General features: G+C 50.5%; 1 protein-coding gene across 1 annotated transcript; it reads left to right on the forward strand.

The window, feature by feature from the left end:
- The first annotated feature begins 871 nt into the window (after window positions 1–871).
- LOC109941775 (uncharacterized) lies at window positions 872–1840 on the forward strand. Its single transcript, XM_020542990.1, has 5 exons — window positions 872–1130; window positions 1217–1301; window positions 1378–1502; window positions 1594–1665; window positions 1764–1840. The coding sequence occupies exons 1-5, from the start codon at window positions 872–874 to the stop codon at window positions 1838–1840; spliced, it is 618 nt and encodes a 205-aa protein (XP_020398579.1).
- Window positions 1841–17879: the final 16039 nt, after the last annotated feature.

Below are 17879 nucleotides of genomic sequence, written 5' to 3' on the forward strand. Positions count from 1 at the left end.
GTTGGGGCGAAGGCAAAGACGCCACCCTTCGCTCGAGGCCTTCGCTGCAGTCGCTGGTCCGACGGAGACAAAACGGGCAAGGACACCCCTCGCCTGATTCGGCACCAGGCGAAGGCCTACGACGTCGTCATCCCACCGTGCGGCCTCGTCCAGCTCAGAGGCCCACGTGTGATCCGGCCCATTGTAACGGGCCCTGCGTGGCCGCCGCGTGTTACGGGCCTAATTTGTAAAGGCATTCCTGTAATTACAGTCTGTAACCCCGCTTTATGGGAATATTCTGGGGATAACCTAGGTGGCTGAGGGCACATGCGTCCTTAACACAAGGCGCTGGGCACTCAGACACCTATAAATACCCCCGCACAGTGCCCGTGAGAGGGCAGATTAACAGAGCTATTGTCATCTCGCGCGAGAACCCTGTTGACGTCATTGTTCACCCTTGTTGGATCCCCTTGCGACTGAGAGCAAGTTCCAACAAGGATACAAGGTTTTGATGGAACCGGCCGTTTTGAATCATGAAAGAGCCACAACAGACCACCTAAAAAGGATGTCTATGTAAGTTATATAAATATTTACACAAGATTTGTCTATCAAAGCTATGACTGTTATTTAGTCCCATGTTTAATATAGCTTCAGGTTGTTCGACGACTACCGTGATAAAGATTTTTATGGGCTACCCCGGAAATACAGTATTGTCGCACGGGTAGAAGTTAAATTCCCGACTGAACCACGTTATCGTGACAGACAACATTTCATTTTATCTGACATCAATGTAAGACAATAATTCTTTAAGTTTCATTTACAAATTTACCCGACCTTCATAACATCGCCTCTTCTCCTATTGAAATACTATTAGGGAGCCAAGATCGAGGCCATGACATCTTGGTATGAGACCGTCAAACACTTCAACAATTTGCTCCATGAAAAGCATGTTTACAAAATGCATAACATAAAGTTTGGTCTTCATCCGGGTGAATTTAATTTTCGACATCTAAATGGTCCCATGGAATTGTATCTCAACCAACAAACTATCGTGGAGCCATACACTGTTCCAATTCAAATGCCGCCATTCCCAAAACATATATTCTTGAACCTTGCTGATATTGCCGAGTTGCCAAATAGGACTTTAGTTGGTAAGAATATTTCGATCTCTTCAATTTATGAAAACATCGTTTACACAAAATTTAGTATTAATCCATTTGAATTGTTATTTTTGTAGATATTATGGCTATTGTAGTCCACTTGGATACGATTCATCGCACAATGTGGGGTCCATTCAGAAAGATTGTTATAATGGATGTTAAGTATATTCCATTAATTATGGATATGATGTCAAATCTATATATTACTAACCTATTCTTACCAAAATCAATGTCCTAGGTGGTCTTTACATATCATTAAAGTTTGGGGTGACTTACTAAACGAAAATGCACTCCGTTGGGCGTTGGCTAAGGAGGATTATGGCATAATAATTGGGACTATGTTTAGGCGGTTCAGAAGACAAGGTACAACATGTGTTTACACCATGCAAACACATCCGTCACTAAGTTTTGCTTTATAATGATTCGTAACGGAGATTTAAATGTGTAATTCTAGAGTGCCTCGAGTCTTCGGATCATATCGCAATACACTTCAATCTGTTCCATCACAACACCCATTATTTTGAACGTAAGTATATTCTAAAAAATAGTTATATTTAAATCGTGATTGTTCTCATTATATCATGAACTACGTGTAGATGTGATTAATTGTGGCAATCATTGCAGCAATTCAAAAAGCTTTGGTGGCGCGAAACAACTGTCAGTTTGCTGTTACATTTCTTGAAGAACAAAGGCGTAGATAGATTCTAAAATTTTGCAAACCTGTATTATAATCCAACTTTAATTGATCTGACACATAAATTATAGAGGCAAACTGACTTAACACAACTTTCCATTAATAGAAAGTATCAGTCCTTCTCTAGTCCCTTCCATACAGAGTGACAAAATGGCTAAAGGAGCAGACGTTGAGATGCAACACCAGACAACCCAGAATGTCACCACTAATGGTAATTACAATCTCATTCCACTATTGGTTCCCTAAATATTCTTAGTGACGAAAATTATGTGAACCAATAGAAGATGATGGAGGTGTGCTCTTTGCAGAGGATGACGATGAGGCTGTTTTTGACGATGATGATGAAGAAGAAGGATACTTATTCTCTAGGCCAGGTACTTGCTTAATGTTTTAAATAGGCTTTTAAAATTCCTAAAGTTGTACGTCTTACCTATTATTCTTCAAAAACCAATTTAGATGGTGAATCTGGAGAGGATATCGGGATTGATGAAACCCAAGATGCCTTTACTGTTACTCCTGACATACCGGACCCGTACGACAAGGTGTACAATAACATGTCTGAAGAAACACATTAGTTGAACACTGTTGCCGACTACAACTACTGTAAAGCGAAGAAGTTTCAGTATGAACCTCTTGGGTTTTGTTGTCGTAGTGGACAGGTTGATCTAGCCCCATTAGAGGCACCATCCCAGCTTAGGAGGCTGTGGGAGTGTGCAGATGTTGATGCAAGGCACTTTCGTGATAACATTCGCTTTTTCAACGGCCATTTCTCGTTCACTTCTATGTATATTGTTGCCTTCACAGTACGACTACAAACATGGATTGTGGTGTCTACACATTTCGTGCACATGGCACTATGTACCACAACATAAGGTCGTTCGGTAGGCAAGCTGGATCAGAACATAAACACCTTGAACTTTACTTCTATGATTGTGATCCTAGCCTCGAGCATAGATATCGTAAATGTCATCAAGATCAACTTGATAAAGACAAGTTAGTTATTAAACAGTTGGTTGACATACTTAGGGGAAACCCATATTCTAAGCACCTTAGGAGTATGGGGCACATTGATAACGTTGAAGACTACCATATCACATTGAACCTTGACCAAATGCTAGACCAGAAGTTATATAATGCACCCATCACTTTGGAGGTCGCTGCAGTTTGGATTGAGGGGAGTGAACGTCGAGGTCAATTCAGTAATAGTGTTATGCTGCATGGGAAGGATTGGTCAAGCCACGACATCCGTTCATATCATGGATGCTATGATGCGCTATCGTACCCATTGTTCTTTCCTAAAGGTGAACATGGATGGCATGCGAATATTCCTAAGTCCAATGTTTCCATGGACGAAGTAGACACGTACCATGAGCAACATAGGACAAGGGATGCATATGATGATGAAACAGGTTAGTTGTTTGTTTGTGATTGTTATATAATCCTCTATTAATTATGTTTTTGTGTACACTAATTACTAAACCTTGTGGCTGCAGAACGACCCAGCCATCTATGTGTGTCTGTACGTGACTATTACTGCTACAAATTCTAAATTCGCCCAGGTATATTCAATCCAATACTTCATGGGAAACGACTTTTCCAGCAGTTCGCGGTCGACACCTACATCAAGATTGAGAGCTCTCGCTTGGATTTCATATGTAAAAACCAATCCAGATTAAGGGAAGATCTATACAAGGGTTTGGTAGATAGCTTGCATTAAGGTGAGAACAGAGTAGACGAAATTGGAAAGCGAACTGTGCTACCTACATCATTTATCGGTGGTCCTCGTGACATGAGACGTCGGTATATGGATGCTATGGCCCTTGTGCAAAAGTTTGGGAAACCAGACATATTCCTCACTATGACGTGCAACCCCACTTGGGATGAAATAACAAGGGAGCTTCTCCCTATGCAGTCACCCCAAGATCGTCCAGACCTTGTTGTTCGCATATTCCGTGCGAAACTAGAGGAACTGAAGAAGAGATTGACTAAGCAACATATTCTTGGAAAGATATGGGCTTACGTCTATGTCGTGGAGTTTCAGAAGCGAGGTTTGCCTCATGCCCATTTTGTACTCATCATGCAAAGAAAGTACAAGCTAACCTGCCCTGAGCAGTATGATCTCCTAATCTCTGCTGAGATCCCTGACAAGAAAAAGTACCCACAACTGTACAAGATGGTTATAAAGCATATGATGAATGGACCGTGTGGGTTGCTAAATCCTAAATGCCCATGCACTAAGGTTCGTGCTTCATGCAAAAACCATTATCCTAGAGCTTTTAGCAATGCAACGTTGCAAGGAAAGGATTCATACCCTATTTATAGGCGTCGTGACGATGGCTGTAAGGAAAAGGTCCGAGGGTGCGAGTTGGACAATAGATGGGTTGTCCCTTATAATCCTCACCTCCTTCGTCTCTTCAACTGTGACATCAATGTTGAGGCATGCGGTAGCATCAAGGATGTCAAATACCTATTCAAATACATATACAGAGGCCATGATCGTGCGTCTGTGGCTGTCCGAGAAGCAAACAAGGATGATGGTGATGTTGATGAGATCAAACAGTATAGAGATGCTAGGTGGGTGACCCCTCCAGAAGCCCTAAGTCAAATCTCTCCACTAGTGATGCAACTGGAACTCCATCTTAAAAACATGCACATGGTGTCATTTCATGAGCGTGCTAAAGTAAATCATGTTGTCCAGCGTCCAGGTGCTGATAGGTCAATGCTTACGGCGTATTTTGAGGCAAATAGACAACACGAGGAGGCTCGGGGTATCGTTTATCGTGACTTCCCAGAGTGGTACACTTTGCAGCAGGGCAAGGTGTGGTAAAAGAGGAAACAAAATACGGGTGGACAAGTTGGTAGAATAGTCTCTGCTCATCCATCTGAGGGGGAGCGCTTCTATCTTCGTGTTCTCTTAAATCATGTGACTGGTTGTAGCACCCCAAAAATTCAAATCTTGAATTTTTCCCAAACTCGCTCTAAATTCAAATTGAATTTTAAATTTCATTTCAAAATGTTTGTTTGCGAGTTGATATCAACAAATAACATATAGTGGTCTATATTCTCCTCAAAATATCCTAACAAGTGACCCCCCTCAAATTCTTCCAGAAATAATGCTCAAATATTCCACCGATATTTCTCCAAATATTTTCCTCCTGAGAAATACCTTCAGAATCATTTTTAAAGTCCCTACAAATATTTTCTTCATAATTTTCCTCATGCTCATACGTATACATACGCCTCCGGTGTCATACAGTGAGCTCTACAAGCTAATTTCACTTATACATGACTAATACATGCTTATCTCCCACTAATCCTCGCATCCTCCCACTAATCCCCGCCTCCTCCCCCTAACCCCCACCTAGCCTATAAATAGAGGGGCAAGGGCCTCCACTCAAGCCACCCCAAGCCATTTCATGGCAACTCTCTCCCCCCCACTCACACTACCACACAAGCACAAGGATCGTTCGGTCGTTCATTCGATCGTTCGTCCACCTGTTCTTAGTTTGTTCGTTCGTTCGTCCGATCGTTCATGGTTTGTTCGTCCTTTCGTCCGATCGTTCGATCATTCATTCGTCCGTTCGTTCGTCCAAATAATCTTTGTTTAGCCGTTATGTTGCCGAAATTCCGATCGTTCGTTCGTTCGTTCATAGTCCCTATTCATCATTCATCGTTCGTTTATCATCCCTATTCATCGTTCATCGTTCGTTCATAGTCCCTATTCATCGTTCATAGTCCCTATTCATCGTTCATCATTCGTTCATCATCACTATTCATCGTTCATCATTCGTTCATCATCCCTATTCATCGTTCATCGTTCGTTCATAGTCCCTATTCATCGTTCATAGTCCCTATTCATCGTTCGTTCATAGTCCCTATTCATCGTTCATAGTCCCTATTCATCGTTCATCGCTCGTTCATAGTCCCTATTCATCGTTCATAGTCCATATTCATCGTTCGTTCATAGTCACTATTCATTGTTCATCGTTCGTTCATATGACTATTCACCATTACTATTCATCGTTACTATTTCATCGTTGCTATTCGTCATTACTATTCATCGTTACTATTTATCATCGTTACTATTCATCGATGTTGTTTATCGTTACTATTCATCGATCATCCGATCGCCCAAATATTCAACTGCTCATCCATCATGCTGTCCAGCTCACCTAAGACCTGCCAGACCAATATTCCAGTCATACAAACCATGTTGACTGTGATTTTCCTTTCAATGAGAACTTTCCATCTGGTCACCCATCCCAGATTTCTCCAAGTTGAGCACGCTTAACTTTGAGATTCTTTCAAACCAGGCTTCCAAACTTAGATTCCAATAATTCTTGTTTCTAAGTTCTTATCAAATTATTCCCTATCCAACCATTTCATCCCTTAAGCATGGTTCATATTCTAGAAAACTCCAAAAATACTCTTGTCCCATATTCTGCGTATAATTTCCGTGTTCAGACTAAGTCAGATGATTCATTCGCCACTATTCTCACCAACAGCGAACTCTACTATACTAAACCACAAGTACCCAGCTATAAATACACCCAGCTACCCTCTCCCTCTCCACAAACTAAACACCCTCATACAAGGCAAACACCCCACCCACTTAGTTACCCCACTTTGTCGGCTACACGCATAGTGTCGCTTCGCCTCCAATCGACCCTCCTGGTAAGCACCTCCACTCCACCACCAGTAATATCACAACACCACATGACACAGATTCTGCTCAAGACTATATGTAACGCCCTGAATTTGGGGGGTTGAATTTTTTCTTCTTTTCCCTCACCAAATTCAGGCGTTACCCTTTCCTTTTCCCTTTTCCCCTCGCTAAACCTTAATCTTTTCCAAAGTTATAGCGGGATTCGGCCTGAGATCCCATGTAAAGCAACACCCCAAAATGCTTTATTTTGTTTGTTGCACCATGCCGAACTATGCATTTATTTTTGGTTGGTTGAAATTGTGGGAATCATTCACCTAAAATTAAGAAAAAGGAAAATCTTTTCTTTTCTCTCTCCTTCCTCTCCTCCCCCTTTTGGCCCAGCCGCCCCCCCTTGGCGCGCGCGGCCCAGCCGGCCTTTCCCTCCCCCCTTCCCGCGTGGGCCCCGCGGCGGCCCAGGTGGCCCCCGGCCCAGCTGGCCATCCGGCCCAGCCGGCCTCACGCGCGCCCCCCCGCTTTGGGCCCATGGCGGCCCAACCGCCCCCTTCCCCCCCCCCAAAAATCCCCTTCCCGCGGGCCCCGCCTGTCATACCCCTCCCCTTCCCCAACTCCCTCTCCCTAACCCTAACCGCCGCCGCCGCCCCTCCCCAGCGCCGCCCCCGCCTCGGTGAGGCTCTCTCTCCCCCTCCCCTCTTCTCCCTCCCCCTTTCGCGCTCGCCGGCGTCCCGCCCGACCCCGGCCGCGCCCGGCCTCGCCCCGGCGAGCCCGCCCCCTGCTCGCCACCCCCGGTCGTCCCGCGCCCGCCCCGCCCCGCCCCGCCCCGCCGCGCCTCGGCTCGGCCGCGCCCGCCCCGGCGAGCCCGCCCCATCCGCTCGGCGCCCCGGCGAACCCGCCCCCACCCCTCCCCGCGCTCGGCCCCGCTCCGGCGAGCCACCTCGGCCCCCGGCGCCCCGCCCCTCCCCGCGCCCGGCTCGGCCGTCCCCCGGCGAGCCCGCGCCCGCCCCCGCCTCGGCGAGCCGCCTCCGCCCCCGTCCCGCGTCCGGCTGCCCCGCCCCGACCCCGCCAGGTCCCGGCGAGCCGCCCCCCGCCGCGCCCGGCCCCGGCTCGGCCGTCCCGCGCCGGCCCCGCCTCGTCGCGCCCCGGCGAGCCCGCCCTCGCGCCCGGCTCGGCCGCCCCCCCGCGCGAGCCCCGCCCGTCCCCGACCATGGCGCCCGCGCCCGACTCGGCCGCCCCCGCCGCGCCCGTCCCCGGTGAGCCCCGCGCCTCGGCTCGGCCGCCCCCGCCCCGCCCTGGCTCGGCCGCGCGTCCTCGCCCCGGCATGGTGGCCGGCCGTGTCCTCGCCCGCCCGTGCCTCGCCCGCCGTGGTCCGCGGCGTCCTCGCTCGCCCGTGCTCGCTTACCCCGGCGTGCTTGCCCGCTCGCCCCGCCGTGCCTTGCTCACGTCGTGACGGCCCCGGCGCGGCCTCGAGCTCGGCCCAGCGTGCCTATGGCGCGCGGCCCCGACGTGCGCACAGCTAGTTCGCGGCGCGTGTGTGCGGCCTCGCGCGCGTGCCCGCATAATGCGCAATGCCTTGGCACGGCCGTCGTGCCTTCGTCTACTCCCCCAGACATCCCCGTCTACCCCCTCCCGTATCCTATGCGCGCTAATCACGTTGTTTATATTAATAAGATAGGAGTCTCAATTTGGAAATTGGTTACGTTAGTTAATTTGTATAGCTAATCATCTATCTCATTCAATGTTAACCTACTAAAAGTGGTCACGTTTCTATTAGTGCATGTAGCTAATCCTTATTATTGGAGCTAAGTAGAACTAGAGCACTTAACGTCTAGTTATTCTTCTACCCGTAATGCGCCTCGAGCATAAGCTTAAACCCCTGCGAGACCCTCCCCCGTCTCTTTCTAACCATGGTAAATGCAATATCACATGTCATATTCTATGCACATTTAATCTACGTGTTCTCTTGTATGGTGTACTGTTTGTTTCCTAATTTGGATGGATGTATGTATGTTTGCACCCGCATAGAGAACGATCTGGTTGAAGAGCCCGAGGAACTCGTAGGAGAAGCCCCTGAGCAGCAGTCGGTTGGTGGAGGCAAGTGTCCCTTGACCTATCTCTGTCCTATTCATTCTTTAATTCACCTCCCGCATTACACATTTATGCCTAAGGATTGACTAGTTTTGTTATCCATGTCCTTGTTTACCTATTTGGGTTGGATTATTATTGTTTAGCTTTATGCTATTGCTCAACTATAATCAATGAACATGATGAGATTATTTATGATACGCTGTTTTCCCTTCTCTTATTATGATGTTATACTTGTGGCCTTTAAGGGGGCTCGAGCGGTTTCTCGAGTGCCTCTAAGTAAGGACCTGTTCTTTGGATGACCGCCCGGGAAAACAGTGCAACCATGAGGGTGGAATGGGGTGCCCTTAGCTGAATAATTAGAGGATCCGGGATGTAGATCACTTAGCCGTCGTGCCGTCAATGGGGCTCGGTGTATGTGGCTCGCTCTGCCAAGTTTGGGTTCGCCCCTTGGGGAGGAGTGCGGTGCATTTAGGAAACCTAACGGGTGGCTACAGCCCCGGGGAATCTTTGTAAAGGCTACGTAGTGATGCCCTGCTGGGTCACCTTGGTAGTGATCAATGGAGAGTCATAATCTCCGGGCAGAAAGGGAATCACGGCTTGTGGGTAAAGTGCACAACCTCTGCAGAGTGTTTGAAAACTGGTATATCAGCCGTGCTCGCGGTTATGAGCGGCCAAGGGAGCTCCAGTGATTAGTGGTACTTGATCAGAGACACTTTGGTTTACAGGTGGCAATGAGACTGATGGTTTTGGTTATGACTATGGTGCTGATAAGTGGTATTCTTTCCGTTTGGAAGGGGTACATCGGGCTAATAACTTGGGTTAATGCTAAAACCTGGCTTTCTACTAGTGAATAATAATCTGACCAACTAAAAGCAACTGCTTGACTTATCCTCACATAAAGCTAGTCCACTACAGCCAAACATGATACTTGCTGAGTATGTTGATGTGTACTCACCCTTGCTCTACACACCAAACCCCCCCTTCCCCAGGTTGTCCGCATTGCAACCACTGCTCAGGCGAAGATGAAGTCGTGGAAGGAGACTTCCAGGAGTTCCAAGACTACGACGAGTTCTAGGTGTGGGTTAGCGGCAACCCCCAGTCGGCTGCCTGTGAAGGCCGCGTTTATCTACGTTTCGTTTTCGCACTTTGATTTATTGTAAAGACTATGTGGATGTCTCAGACATATGATGTAATCGACTATTATTCCCCTTTTTAATACTATTTGAGCACTGTGTGGTGATGTCCATGTTATGTAACTGCTGTGTACGTGAATTGCTGATCCTGGCACGTACATGGTTCACATTCGGTTTACCTTCTAAAACCAGGTGTGACATAAGTGGTATCAAAGCCATGCTGACTGTAGGACCGCTAACCTAGAGTAGAATGGTCGTTCTAAGGACTATAGACCTCTGTCCCTGTCTTGACTTTGATATCCCTTCAAAAGTTGGTCATACCGACCAAACCTATGTTCTACTATATATTATACCTTGCTGAAAATTATGTTTTATTCTAATCCTTCATTTATTTATGGTTCATTACTTGCTGGTCATATTAATTATGTTCTCACTCTTTTGCTTGCGGTGTCTTTTGTAGATGGCTCGTCTTAGACACACTGCACGAAAGTCCGTCATCCCCTTCTTAACCTCCCACCTTGCTGAGCGTCCGCTTCGCCGTCCCGTGGCCGGACAGTCCAGCCACTTGAAGAGACTGCACCACCGCCTACATGAGGAGCAGGAACGTCGACGACAGGAGCAGCAGGGCTCTTCCTTCTCGCTCCAGTAGGAGATAGAGTCTGTGAGGAGCTGCTCCCCCGTGCTTCCCCTGGAGGCGCCCCCTGCACCACCACTGGGCGCCCCAGCCTCTGGAGTAGCTGCTGGAGGAGACCCAGACGACGGAGGTGGCGACGACAGCTCGAGCCACGACACCGACTTCTCTGCTGACCAGGAGCCAAAAGGATGGGTTGCTCGACCCATCACTCGTGACGCTGCTCGCGGGTGTCACTTCCACGATGCGCTCGACACCCTGCTACATCGGGCACTTAACCGGCGTACTTGGTCTATCGAGTATCGCTGTGTGGTCTACCAGCATAATCGCGGGGTCTACCCGGACCGCTGGGAGGCAACCTGCTTGGTGCGCCGTCCGGAGAACAGTCTCCAGGGTGCTGAGGTCTGCTCAGAGCACTATTCCATCTCTGAGCGGGACTCAGCTGAGGCGGCCATACAAGATGTCGCACGGCGTGCGCTTTCGCACTACTGCTCGGTTCTCGGTGGGGTAGCCGACGGTCTCAACCTGAAGTATTACCCTCGCCGTCCATCTGGCAGCACAGGAGGCATGATTGTCTCACCTATTGGTGAGGACAATCCTAGGTTGAGCAGCACAGTCAACCTAGCCGTCGTGCTAAACACGGAGCTGGACCATGCACTAGACGAGCTGAGTAGGGCTCATGCTGAGATCGCCCTGCTGCGGGCTGAGCGCGCGGAGCGTCGTCACCTAGATGATGGTTCCCCCGCTCCTGTCGGGACTCAGCACCCGTACCGCTCACCTCGGCGTGGACGCCAGTCTTATGGCAATCCCGACTCCAAGACCAAGATAAATCTAGAACCATAGCTCGTTAGAGTTGGATCTTGTAATTAATACAAAATATATACGTAGAAGCTACAGTCTTAGCGTTAGTCTCGCTCTTGGTTAGTCTTAGTTAGACAGGGTAGTTTGCTATATCCTGTGCATTTATGTTTGTCATGATGAACTATGTTTGAGTTGGATCTTTGTAATGACTGTCACCAGAGTGTGGGCATCCCCTGCATTTTGGTTTACCTGTTATACGTTAAAGGAGTTAGTTATATAGTTGGGAAGCCTTTTATTCCACTTTCCTCTTTATCTGAGAAGCTGTGTGGTCTGTGTTGGAGATCAGTGAAGATGCTCATCTGTTCAGTGCTGTTGAAGAATTCTATACTCTTTTCTTATGCTGCAAGATTTGCCAGATCAGTTCTGATGTGTGGTTGCATTCTGCAGATGTTAGAGAACAGGCGCAGAGGAGGAAGGCGTGCTCAGCAGGAGCGAGCCGCTCAGCAGGATGAGGTGCCCCAGCAACAGCACCTGCCGCCCCCGCCCTCGATGTCCATCGAGAAGATGTTTCTGATGCAGACTCAGGCAGTTCAAGCCATCGGTCAGACTCTGGCCGCCATTCAGCAGCAGCCACAACAACAGCAGCAGGCACCACCTCAGCCTCAGATGCTTCAGATGCCCAGAGATAGGCATGCTGAATTCATGAGAGGTCATCCCCCAACGTTCGCTCATTCTTCTGACCCCATGGATGCTGAAGACTGGCTGCGCACTGTGGAGTGGGAGTTGCATACCGCTCAGTGTGACGTCAGGGAGAAAGTCTTGTATGGTCCCCGTCTGTTGAGAGGAGCAGCTCAGTCATGGTGGGAGTCTTATCTCGCCACCCATGCCAACCCCGACGCCATCACCTGGGAAGAGTTCAGAGGTAGCTTTCGTCAGTACCATGTTCCTGCAGGTCTGATGACAGTGAAGAAGGAGGAGTTCCTGACCCTCAAGCAAGGGTCATCGTCTGTCAGTGAGTCCCGGGACAGGTTTCTGCAGTTGTCCCGCTATGCTCCTGAAGATGTCAACACCGACGCCAAGCGACAGTACCGTTTCCTGAGGGGCTTGGTTGACCCTCTTCAGTATCAGCTGATGAATCATACCTTCCCGACGTTCCAGCACCTGATTGACAGAGCAATCATGATAGAGAGGAAGCGTAAGGAGATGGAGGATTGTAAGCGCAAGATCAGTGGACCTCAGCCTGGAAGCAGCAATCGTCCTCGTTTCTCAGGCAATCAACCTCAGCAGTTCAGGCAGAACCAGCGTCCCCCTCAGCAGCATCAGCAGTTCCAAAGGCAGTATCCTCAGCACCAGTATCAGAATCGTCAGAGCAATCAGTCAGGAGGTCAGTTCCAGAGGCAGAATCAGCAAGCACCTCGTCTTCCTGCCCCAGCAAACCAGCAGAACAATCAGGCAGCACCAGCTCAAGTTGGAAACAAGGCATGCTTCCACTGTGGAGAGCAAGGCCATTGGGTGATGCAATGTTCGAAGAAGGCAGCCCAGCAGCAGTCAGGCCCCAACGCCCCAGCGAAGCAGAACGTGACTCAGCCTGGAGCAGGCAACCGCTCTCAGCTGCATTATAATCATGGGAGACTGAACCACTTGGAGGCTGAAGCAGTTCAGGAGACCCCCGGCATGATAGTAGGTATGTTCCCAGTCGACTCCCATATTGCAGAAGTGTTATTTGATACTGGAGCAACGCATTCTTTCATTACAGCATCATGGGTAGAAGCACATAATCTTCCAATTACTACCATGTCAACCCCCATTCAAATTGACTCAGCTGGTGGTAGAATCCGAGCCGATAGCATATGTTTGAATATAAGTGTGGAAATAAGGGGGATAGCGTTTCCCGCCAACCTCATAGTAATGGGTACTCAGGGAATAGATGTCATCCTAGGGATGAATTGGCTAGATAAGTACCAGGCAGTCATCAGTTGTGATACAAGGACAATCAAGTTGGTGTCCCCACTAGGAGAGGAAGTGGTGACCGAGTTAGTCCCGCCTGAGCCAAAGGAAGGAAGTTGTTATCAGATGGCTGTCGATAGCAGTGAAGCAGACCCAATTGAGAGCATCAAGATTGTGTCTGAGTTTCCAGATGTGTTTCCCAAGGACTTACCGGGCATGCCAGCAGAGCGGAAAGTTGAGTTTGCCATAGAGCTTCTTCCTGGAACTGCCCCCATCTTTAAGAGAGCTTACAGAATATCCGGACCAGAGTTGGTTGAACTTAAGAAGCAGATTGATGAGCTGTCAGAGAAAGGTTACATCCGGCCAAGCACCTCGCCTTGGGCCGCCCCTGTCCTGTTTGTGGAAAAGAAAGATGGCACCAAAAGGATGTGTATCGATTACCGAGCTTTGAATGAAGTCACGATCAAGAACAAGTACCCCTTGCCCAGAATAGAAGATCTGTTTGACCAGTTGAGAGGAGCCAATGTGTTCTCCAAGATTGATCTGAGGTCAGGTTATCATCAGCTCAGAATCCGACCTTCGGACATTCCGAAGACGGCATTCATTACCAAGTCTGGGTTGTATGAGTTCACCATAGATGTCTTTTGGTTTGACCAATGCGCCAGCCTTCTTTATGAACTTGATGAACAGTGTATTCATGGATTATCTTGACAAGTTTGTGGTGGTATTCATCGACGACATTCTGATTTATTCTCATAGCGAAGAAGAGCATGCAAGTCATTTGAGGATGGTATTGCAGAGATTGCGAGAGCACCAGTTGTATGCCAAGTTGAGCAAGTGCGAGTTCTGGATCAGTGAAGTCCTGTTCTTGGGTCACATAATCAACAAAGAAGGATTGGCTGTGGATCCGAAGAAAGTGGCAGACATTCTGAACTGGAAAGCGCCAACAGATGCTCGAGGAATCAAGAGTTTCATTGGAATGGCCGGATATTATCGGCGATTCATTGAAGGGTTTTCGAAGATTGCGAAACCAATGACAGCGTTGCTAGGCAACAAGGTCGAGTTCAAGTGGACCCAGAAATGTCAAGAGGCTTTTGAAGCGCTGAAAGAGAAGTTGACTACAACGCCTGTTTTAGTCTAGCCTGATGTGCATAAGCCCTTCTTGGTGTATTGTGATGCTTGCTACACAGGTTTGGGATGTGTGTTGATGCAAGAGGGAAGAGTTGTGGCTTACTCGTCCTGACAGCTGAAAGTTCATGAGAAGAATTACCCAATCCATGACCTAGAGTTGGCAGCAGTGGTTCATGCACTGAAGAAATGGAGGCATTATCTGTATGGACAGAAATGTGATGTTTACACAGACCACAAGAGTCTGAAGTACATATTCACTCAGTCAGAGTTGAACATGAGGCAGCGAAGATGGTTAGAGTTGATCAAAGACTATGAGTTGGAGATTCATTACCATCCAGGCAAAGCGAACATAGTGGCAGATGCTTTGAGCAGAAAGAGTCAGATCAATCTGATGGTCGCTCGTCCGATGCCTTATGAGTTGGCCAAAGAGTTTGACAGGTTGAGTCTTGGATTTCTAAATAATTCGCGAGGAGTCACAGTTGAGTTGGAACCTACCCTGGAGCGGGAAATCAAAGAAGCACAGAAGAATGATGAGAAGATCAGTGAGATCCGGCGACTGATTCTAGATGGCAGAGGCAAAGATTTTTGGGAAGATGCAGAAGGTGTGATATGGTTCAAAGACCGCTTGTGCGTTCCCAATGTCCAATCCATTCGGGAGTTGATCCTCAAGGAAGCTCATGAGACAGCCTATTCGATTCACCCTGGTAGTGAGAAGATGTATCAAGATCTGAAGAAGAAATTCTGGTGGTACGGAATGAAGAGGGAAATCGCAGAGCATGTGGCAATGTGTGATAGTTGTCGACGGATCAAGGCAGAGCACCAGAGACTAGCTGGATTGTTGCAACCGTTGCAAATTCCTCAGTGGAAATAGTATGAAATCGGTATGGACTTCATAGTCGGATTGCCTCGCACTCGAGCCGGCTACGATTCCATTTGGGTAGTAGTGGACCGCTTGACCAAGTCAGCCCACTTCATACCTGTCAAGACCAACTACAGCAGTGCAGTATTGGCAGAGTTGTATATGTCTCGGATCGTTTGCCTTTATGGTGTGCCAAAGAAGATAGTGTCAGACAGAGGAACGCAGTTCACCTCTCATTTCTGGCAGCAGTTGCATGAAGCCTTGGGCACGCATCTGAATTTCAGTTCAGCCTATCATCCGCAGACAGATGGTCAGACCGAAAGAACCAATCAAATTCTGGAAGACATGTTGAGAGCCTGTGCGTTGCAAGATCAGTCCGGATGGGATTAGAGATTGCCTTATGCAGAGTTTTCCTATAACAACAGTTACCAGGCCAGTTTGAAGATGTCACCATTTCAGGCGCTCTATGGAAGGAGTTGTAGAACTCCATTGCAATGGGATCAGCCTGGAGAAAAGCAGGTGTTTGGGCCAGACATTCTGCTTGAAGCCGAAGAGAACATCAAGATGGTCCGAGAGAATCTGAAGATAGCACAGTCAAGATAGCGAAGTTATGCAGACACAAGAAGAAGAGAGCTGAGTTTCGAAGTTGGAGATTTTGTCTATCTGAAAGTGTCACTGATCAGAGGAGTCAGAAGGTTCGGAGTCAAAGGCAAGCTAGCACCCCGCTACATTGGCCCGTACCAAATTCTCTCAAGGCGTGGAGAAGTGGCCTATCAGCTCAGTCTGCCAGAGAATTTGTCTGCTGTGCATGATGTCTTTCATGTGTCTCAATTGAAGAAGTGCTTGCGTGTGCCAGAAGAGCAATTGCCAGTTGAAGGTCTTGAAGTCCAGGAGGACTTGACCTACGTTGAGAAGCCAATGCAAATCCTTGAGATCGCAGACAGAGTCACCCAAAGGAAGACCATCAGAATGTGCAAAGTCAGATGGAATCACCACTCTGAGGAAGAAGCAACCTGGGAGCGTGAAGATGATCTAATGGATAAATACCCAGAGCTCTTTGCTAGCCAACCCTGAATCTCGAGGGCGAGATTCTTTTAAGGGGGATAGGTTTGTAACGCCCTGAATTTGGGGGGTAGAATTTTTTCTTCTTTTCCCTCACCAAATTCAGGCGTTACCCTTTCCTTTTCCCTTTTCCCCTCGCTAAACCTTGATCTTTTCCAAAGTTATAGCGGGATTCGGCCTGAGATCCCATGTAAAGCAACACCCCAAAATGCTTTATTTTGTTTGCTGCACCATGCCGAACTATGCATTTATTTTTGGTTGGTTGAAATTGTGGGAATCATTCACCTAAAATTAAAGAAAAAGGAAAATATTTTCTTTTCTCTCTCCTTCCTCTCCTCCCCCTTTTGGCCCAGCCCCCCCCTTGGCGCGCGCGGCCCAGCCGGCCTTTCCCTCCCCCCTTCCCGCGTGGGCCCCGCGGCGGCCCAGCCGGCCCCCGGCCCAGCTGGCCATCCAGCCCAGCCGGCCTCACGCGCCCCCCCCTCTTTGGGCCCATGGCGGCCCAACCGCCCCCTTCCCCCTTCCCCCCAAAAAATCCCCTTCCCGCGGGCCCCGCCTGTCATACCCCTCCCCTTCCCCAACTCCCTCTCCCTAACCCTAACCGCCGCCGCCTCCCCTCCCCTAGCGCCGCCGCCGCCGCCCCTCGCCTCGGTGAGGCTCTCCCTCCCCCTCCCCTCTTCTCCCTCCCCCCTTCCGCGCCCGCCCGGCCGCCCTGCGCCTGGTCCCGCGCTCGCCGGCGTCCCGCTCGACCCCGGCTGCGCCCGGCCTCGCCCCGGCGAGCTCGCCCCCCCTGCTCGCCGCCCCCGGCCGTCCCGCGCCGGCCCCGCCCCGTCCGCTCGGCGCCCCGGCGAACCCGCCCCCACCCCTCCCCGCGCTCGGGCCTGCTCTGGTGAGCCACCTCGGCCCCCGGCGCCCCGCCCCTCCCCGCGCCCGGCTCGGCCGCCCCCCGGTGAGCCCGCGCCCGCCCTCGCCTCGGCGAGCCGCCTCCGCCCCCGTCCCGCGTCCGGCCGCCCCGCCCCGACCCCGCCCGGTCCCGGCGAGCCGCCCCCCGCCGCGCCCGGCCCCGGCTCGACCGTCCCGCGCCGACCCCGCCTTGCCGCGCCCCCGGCGAGCCGGCCCCCGCGCCCGGCTCGGCCCCCCCCCCCCCCCGCGCGAGCCCCGCCCGTCCCCGGCCATGGCGCCCGCGCCCGGCTCGGCCGCCCTCGCCGCGCCCGGCTCGGCCGCCCCCGCCGCGCCCGTCCCCGGCGAGCCCCGCGCCCCGGCTCGGCCGCCCCCGCCACGCCCCGGCTCGGCCACGCCGTCACCGCCCCGGCGTGGTGGCCGGTCGTGTCCTCGCCCGCCCATGCCTGGCCCGCCGTGGTCCACGGCGTCCTCGCTCGCCCGTGCTCGCTTGCCCCGGCGTGCTTGCCCGCTCGCCCCGCCGTGCCTTGCTCGCGTCGTGACGGCCCCGGCGCGGCCTCGAGCTCGGCCCAGCGTGCCTATGGCGCGCAGCCTTGAGCTCGGCTAGCGCGCGGCCCCGACGTGCGCACAGCTAGTACGCGGCGCGTGCGTGCGGCCTCGCGCGCATGCCCGCGTAATGCGCAGTGCCTTGGCACAGCCGTCGTTCCTTCGTCTACCCCCCAGACGTCCCCGTCTACCCCCCGTATCCTATGCGCGCTAATCACGTTGTTTATATTAATAAGATAGGAGTCTCAATTTGGAAATTGGTTACGTTAGTTAATTTGTATAGCTAATCAT

Source organism: Zea mays, chromosome 8 (genome assembly GCF_902167145.1).
Source record: "Zea mays cultivar B73 chromosome 8, Zm-B73-REFERENCE-NAM-5.0, whole genome shotgun sequence".
Lineage (NCBI taxonomy): Eukaryota > Viridiplantae > Streptophyta > Magnoliopsida > Poales > Poaceae > Zea > Zea mays.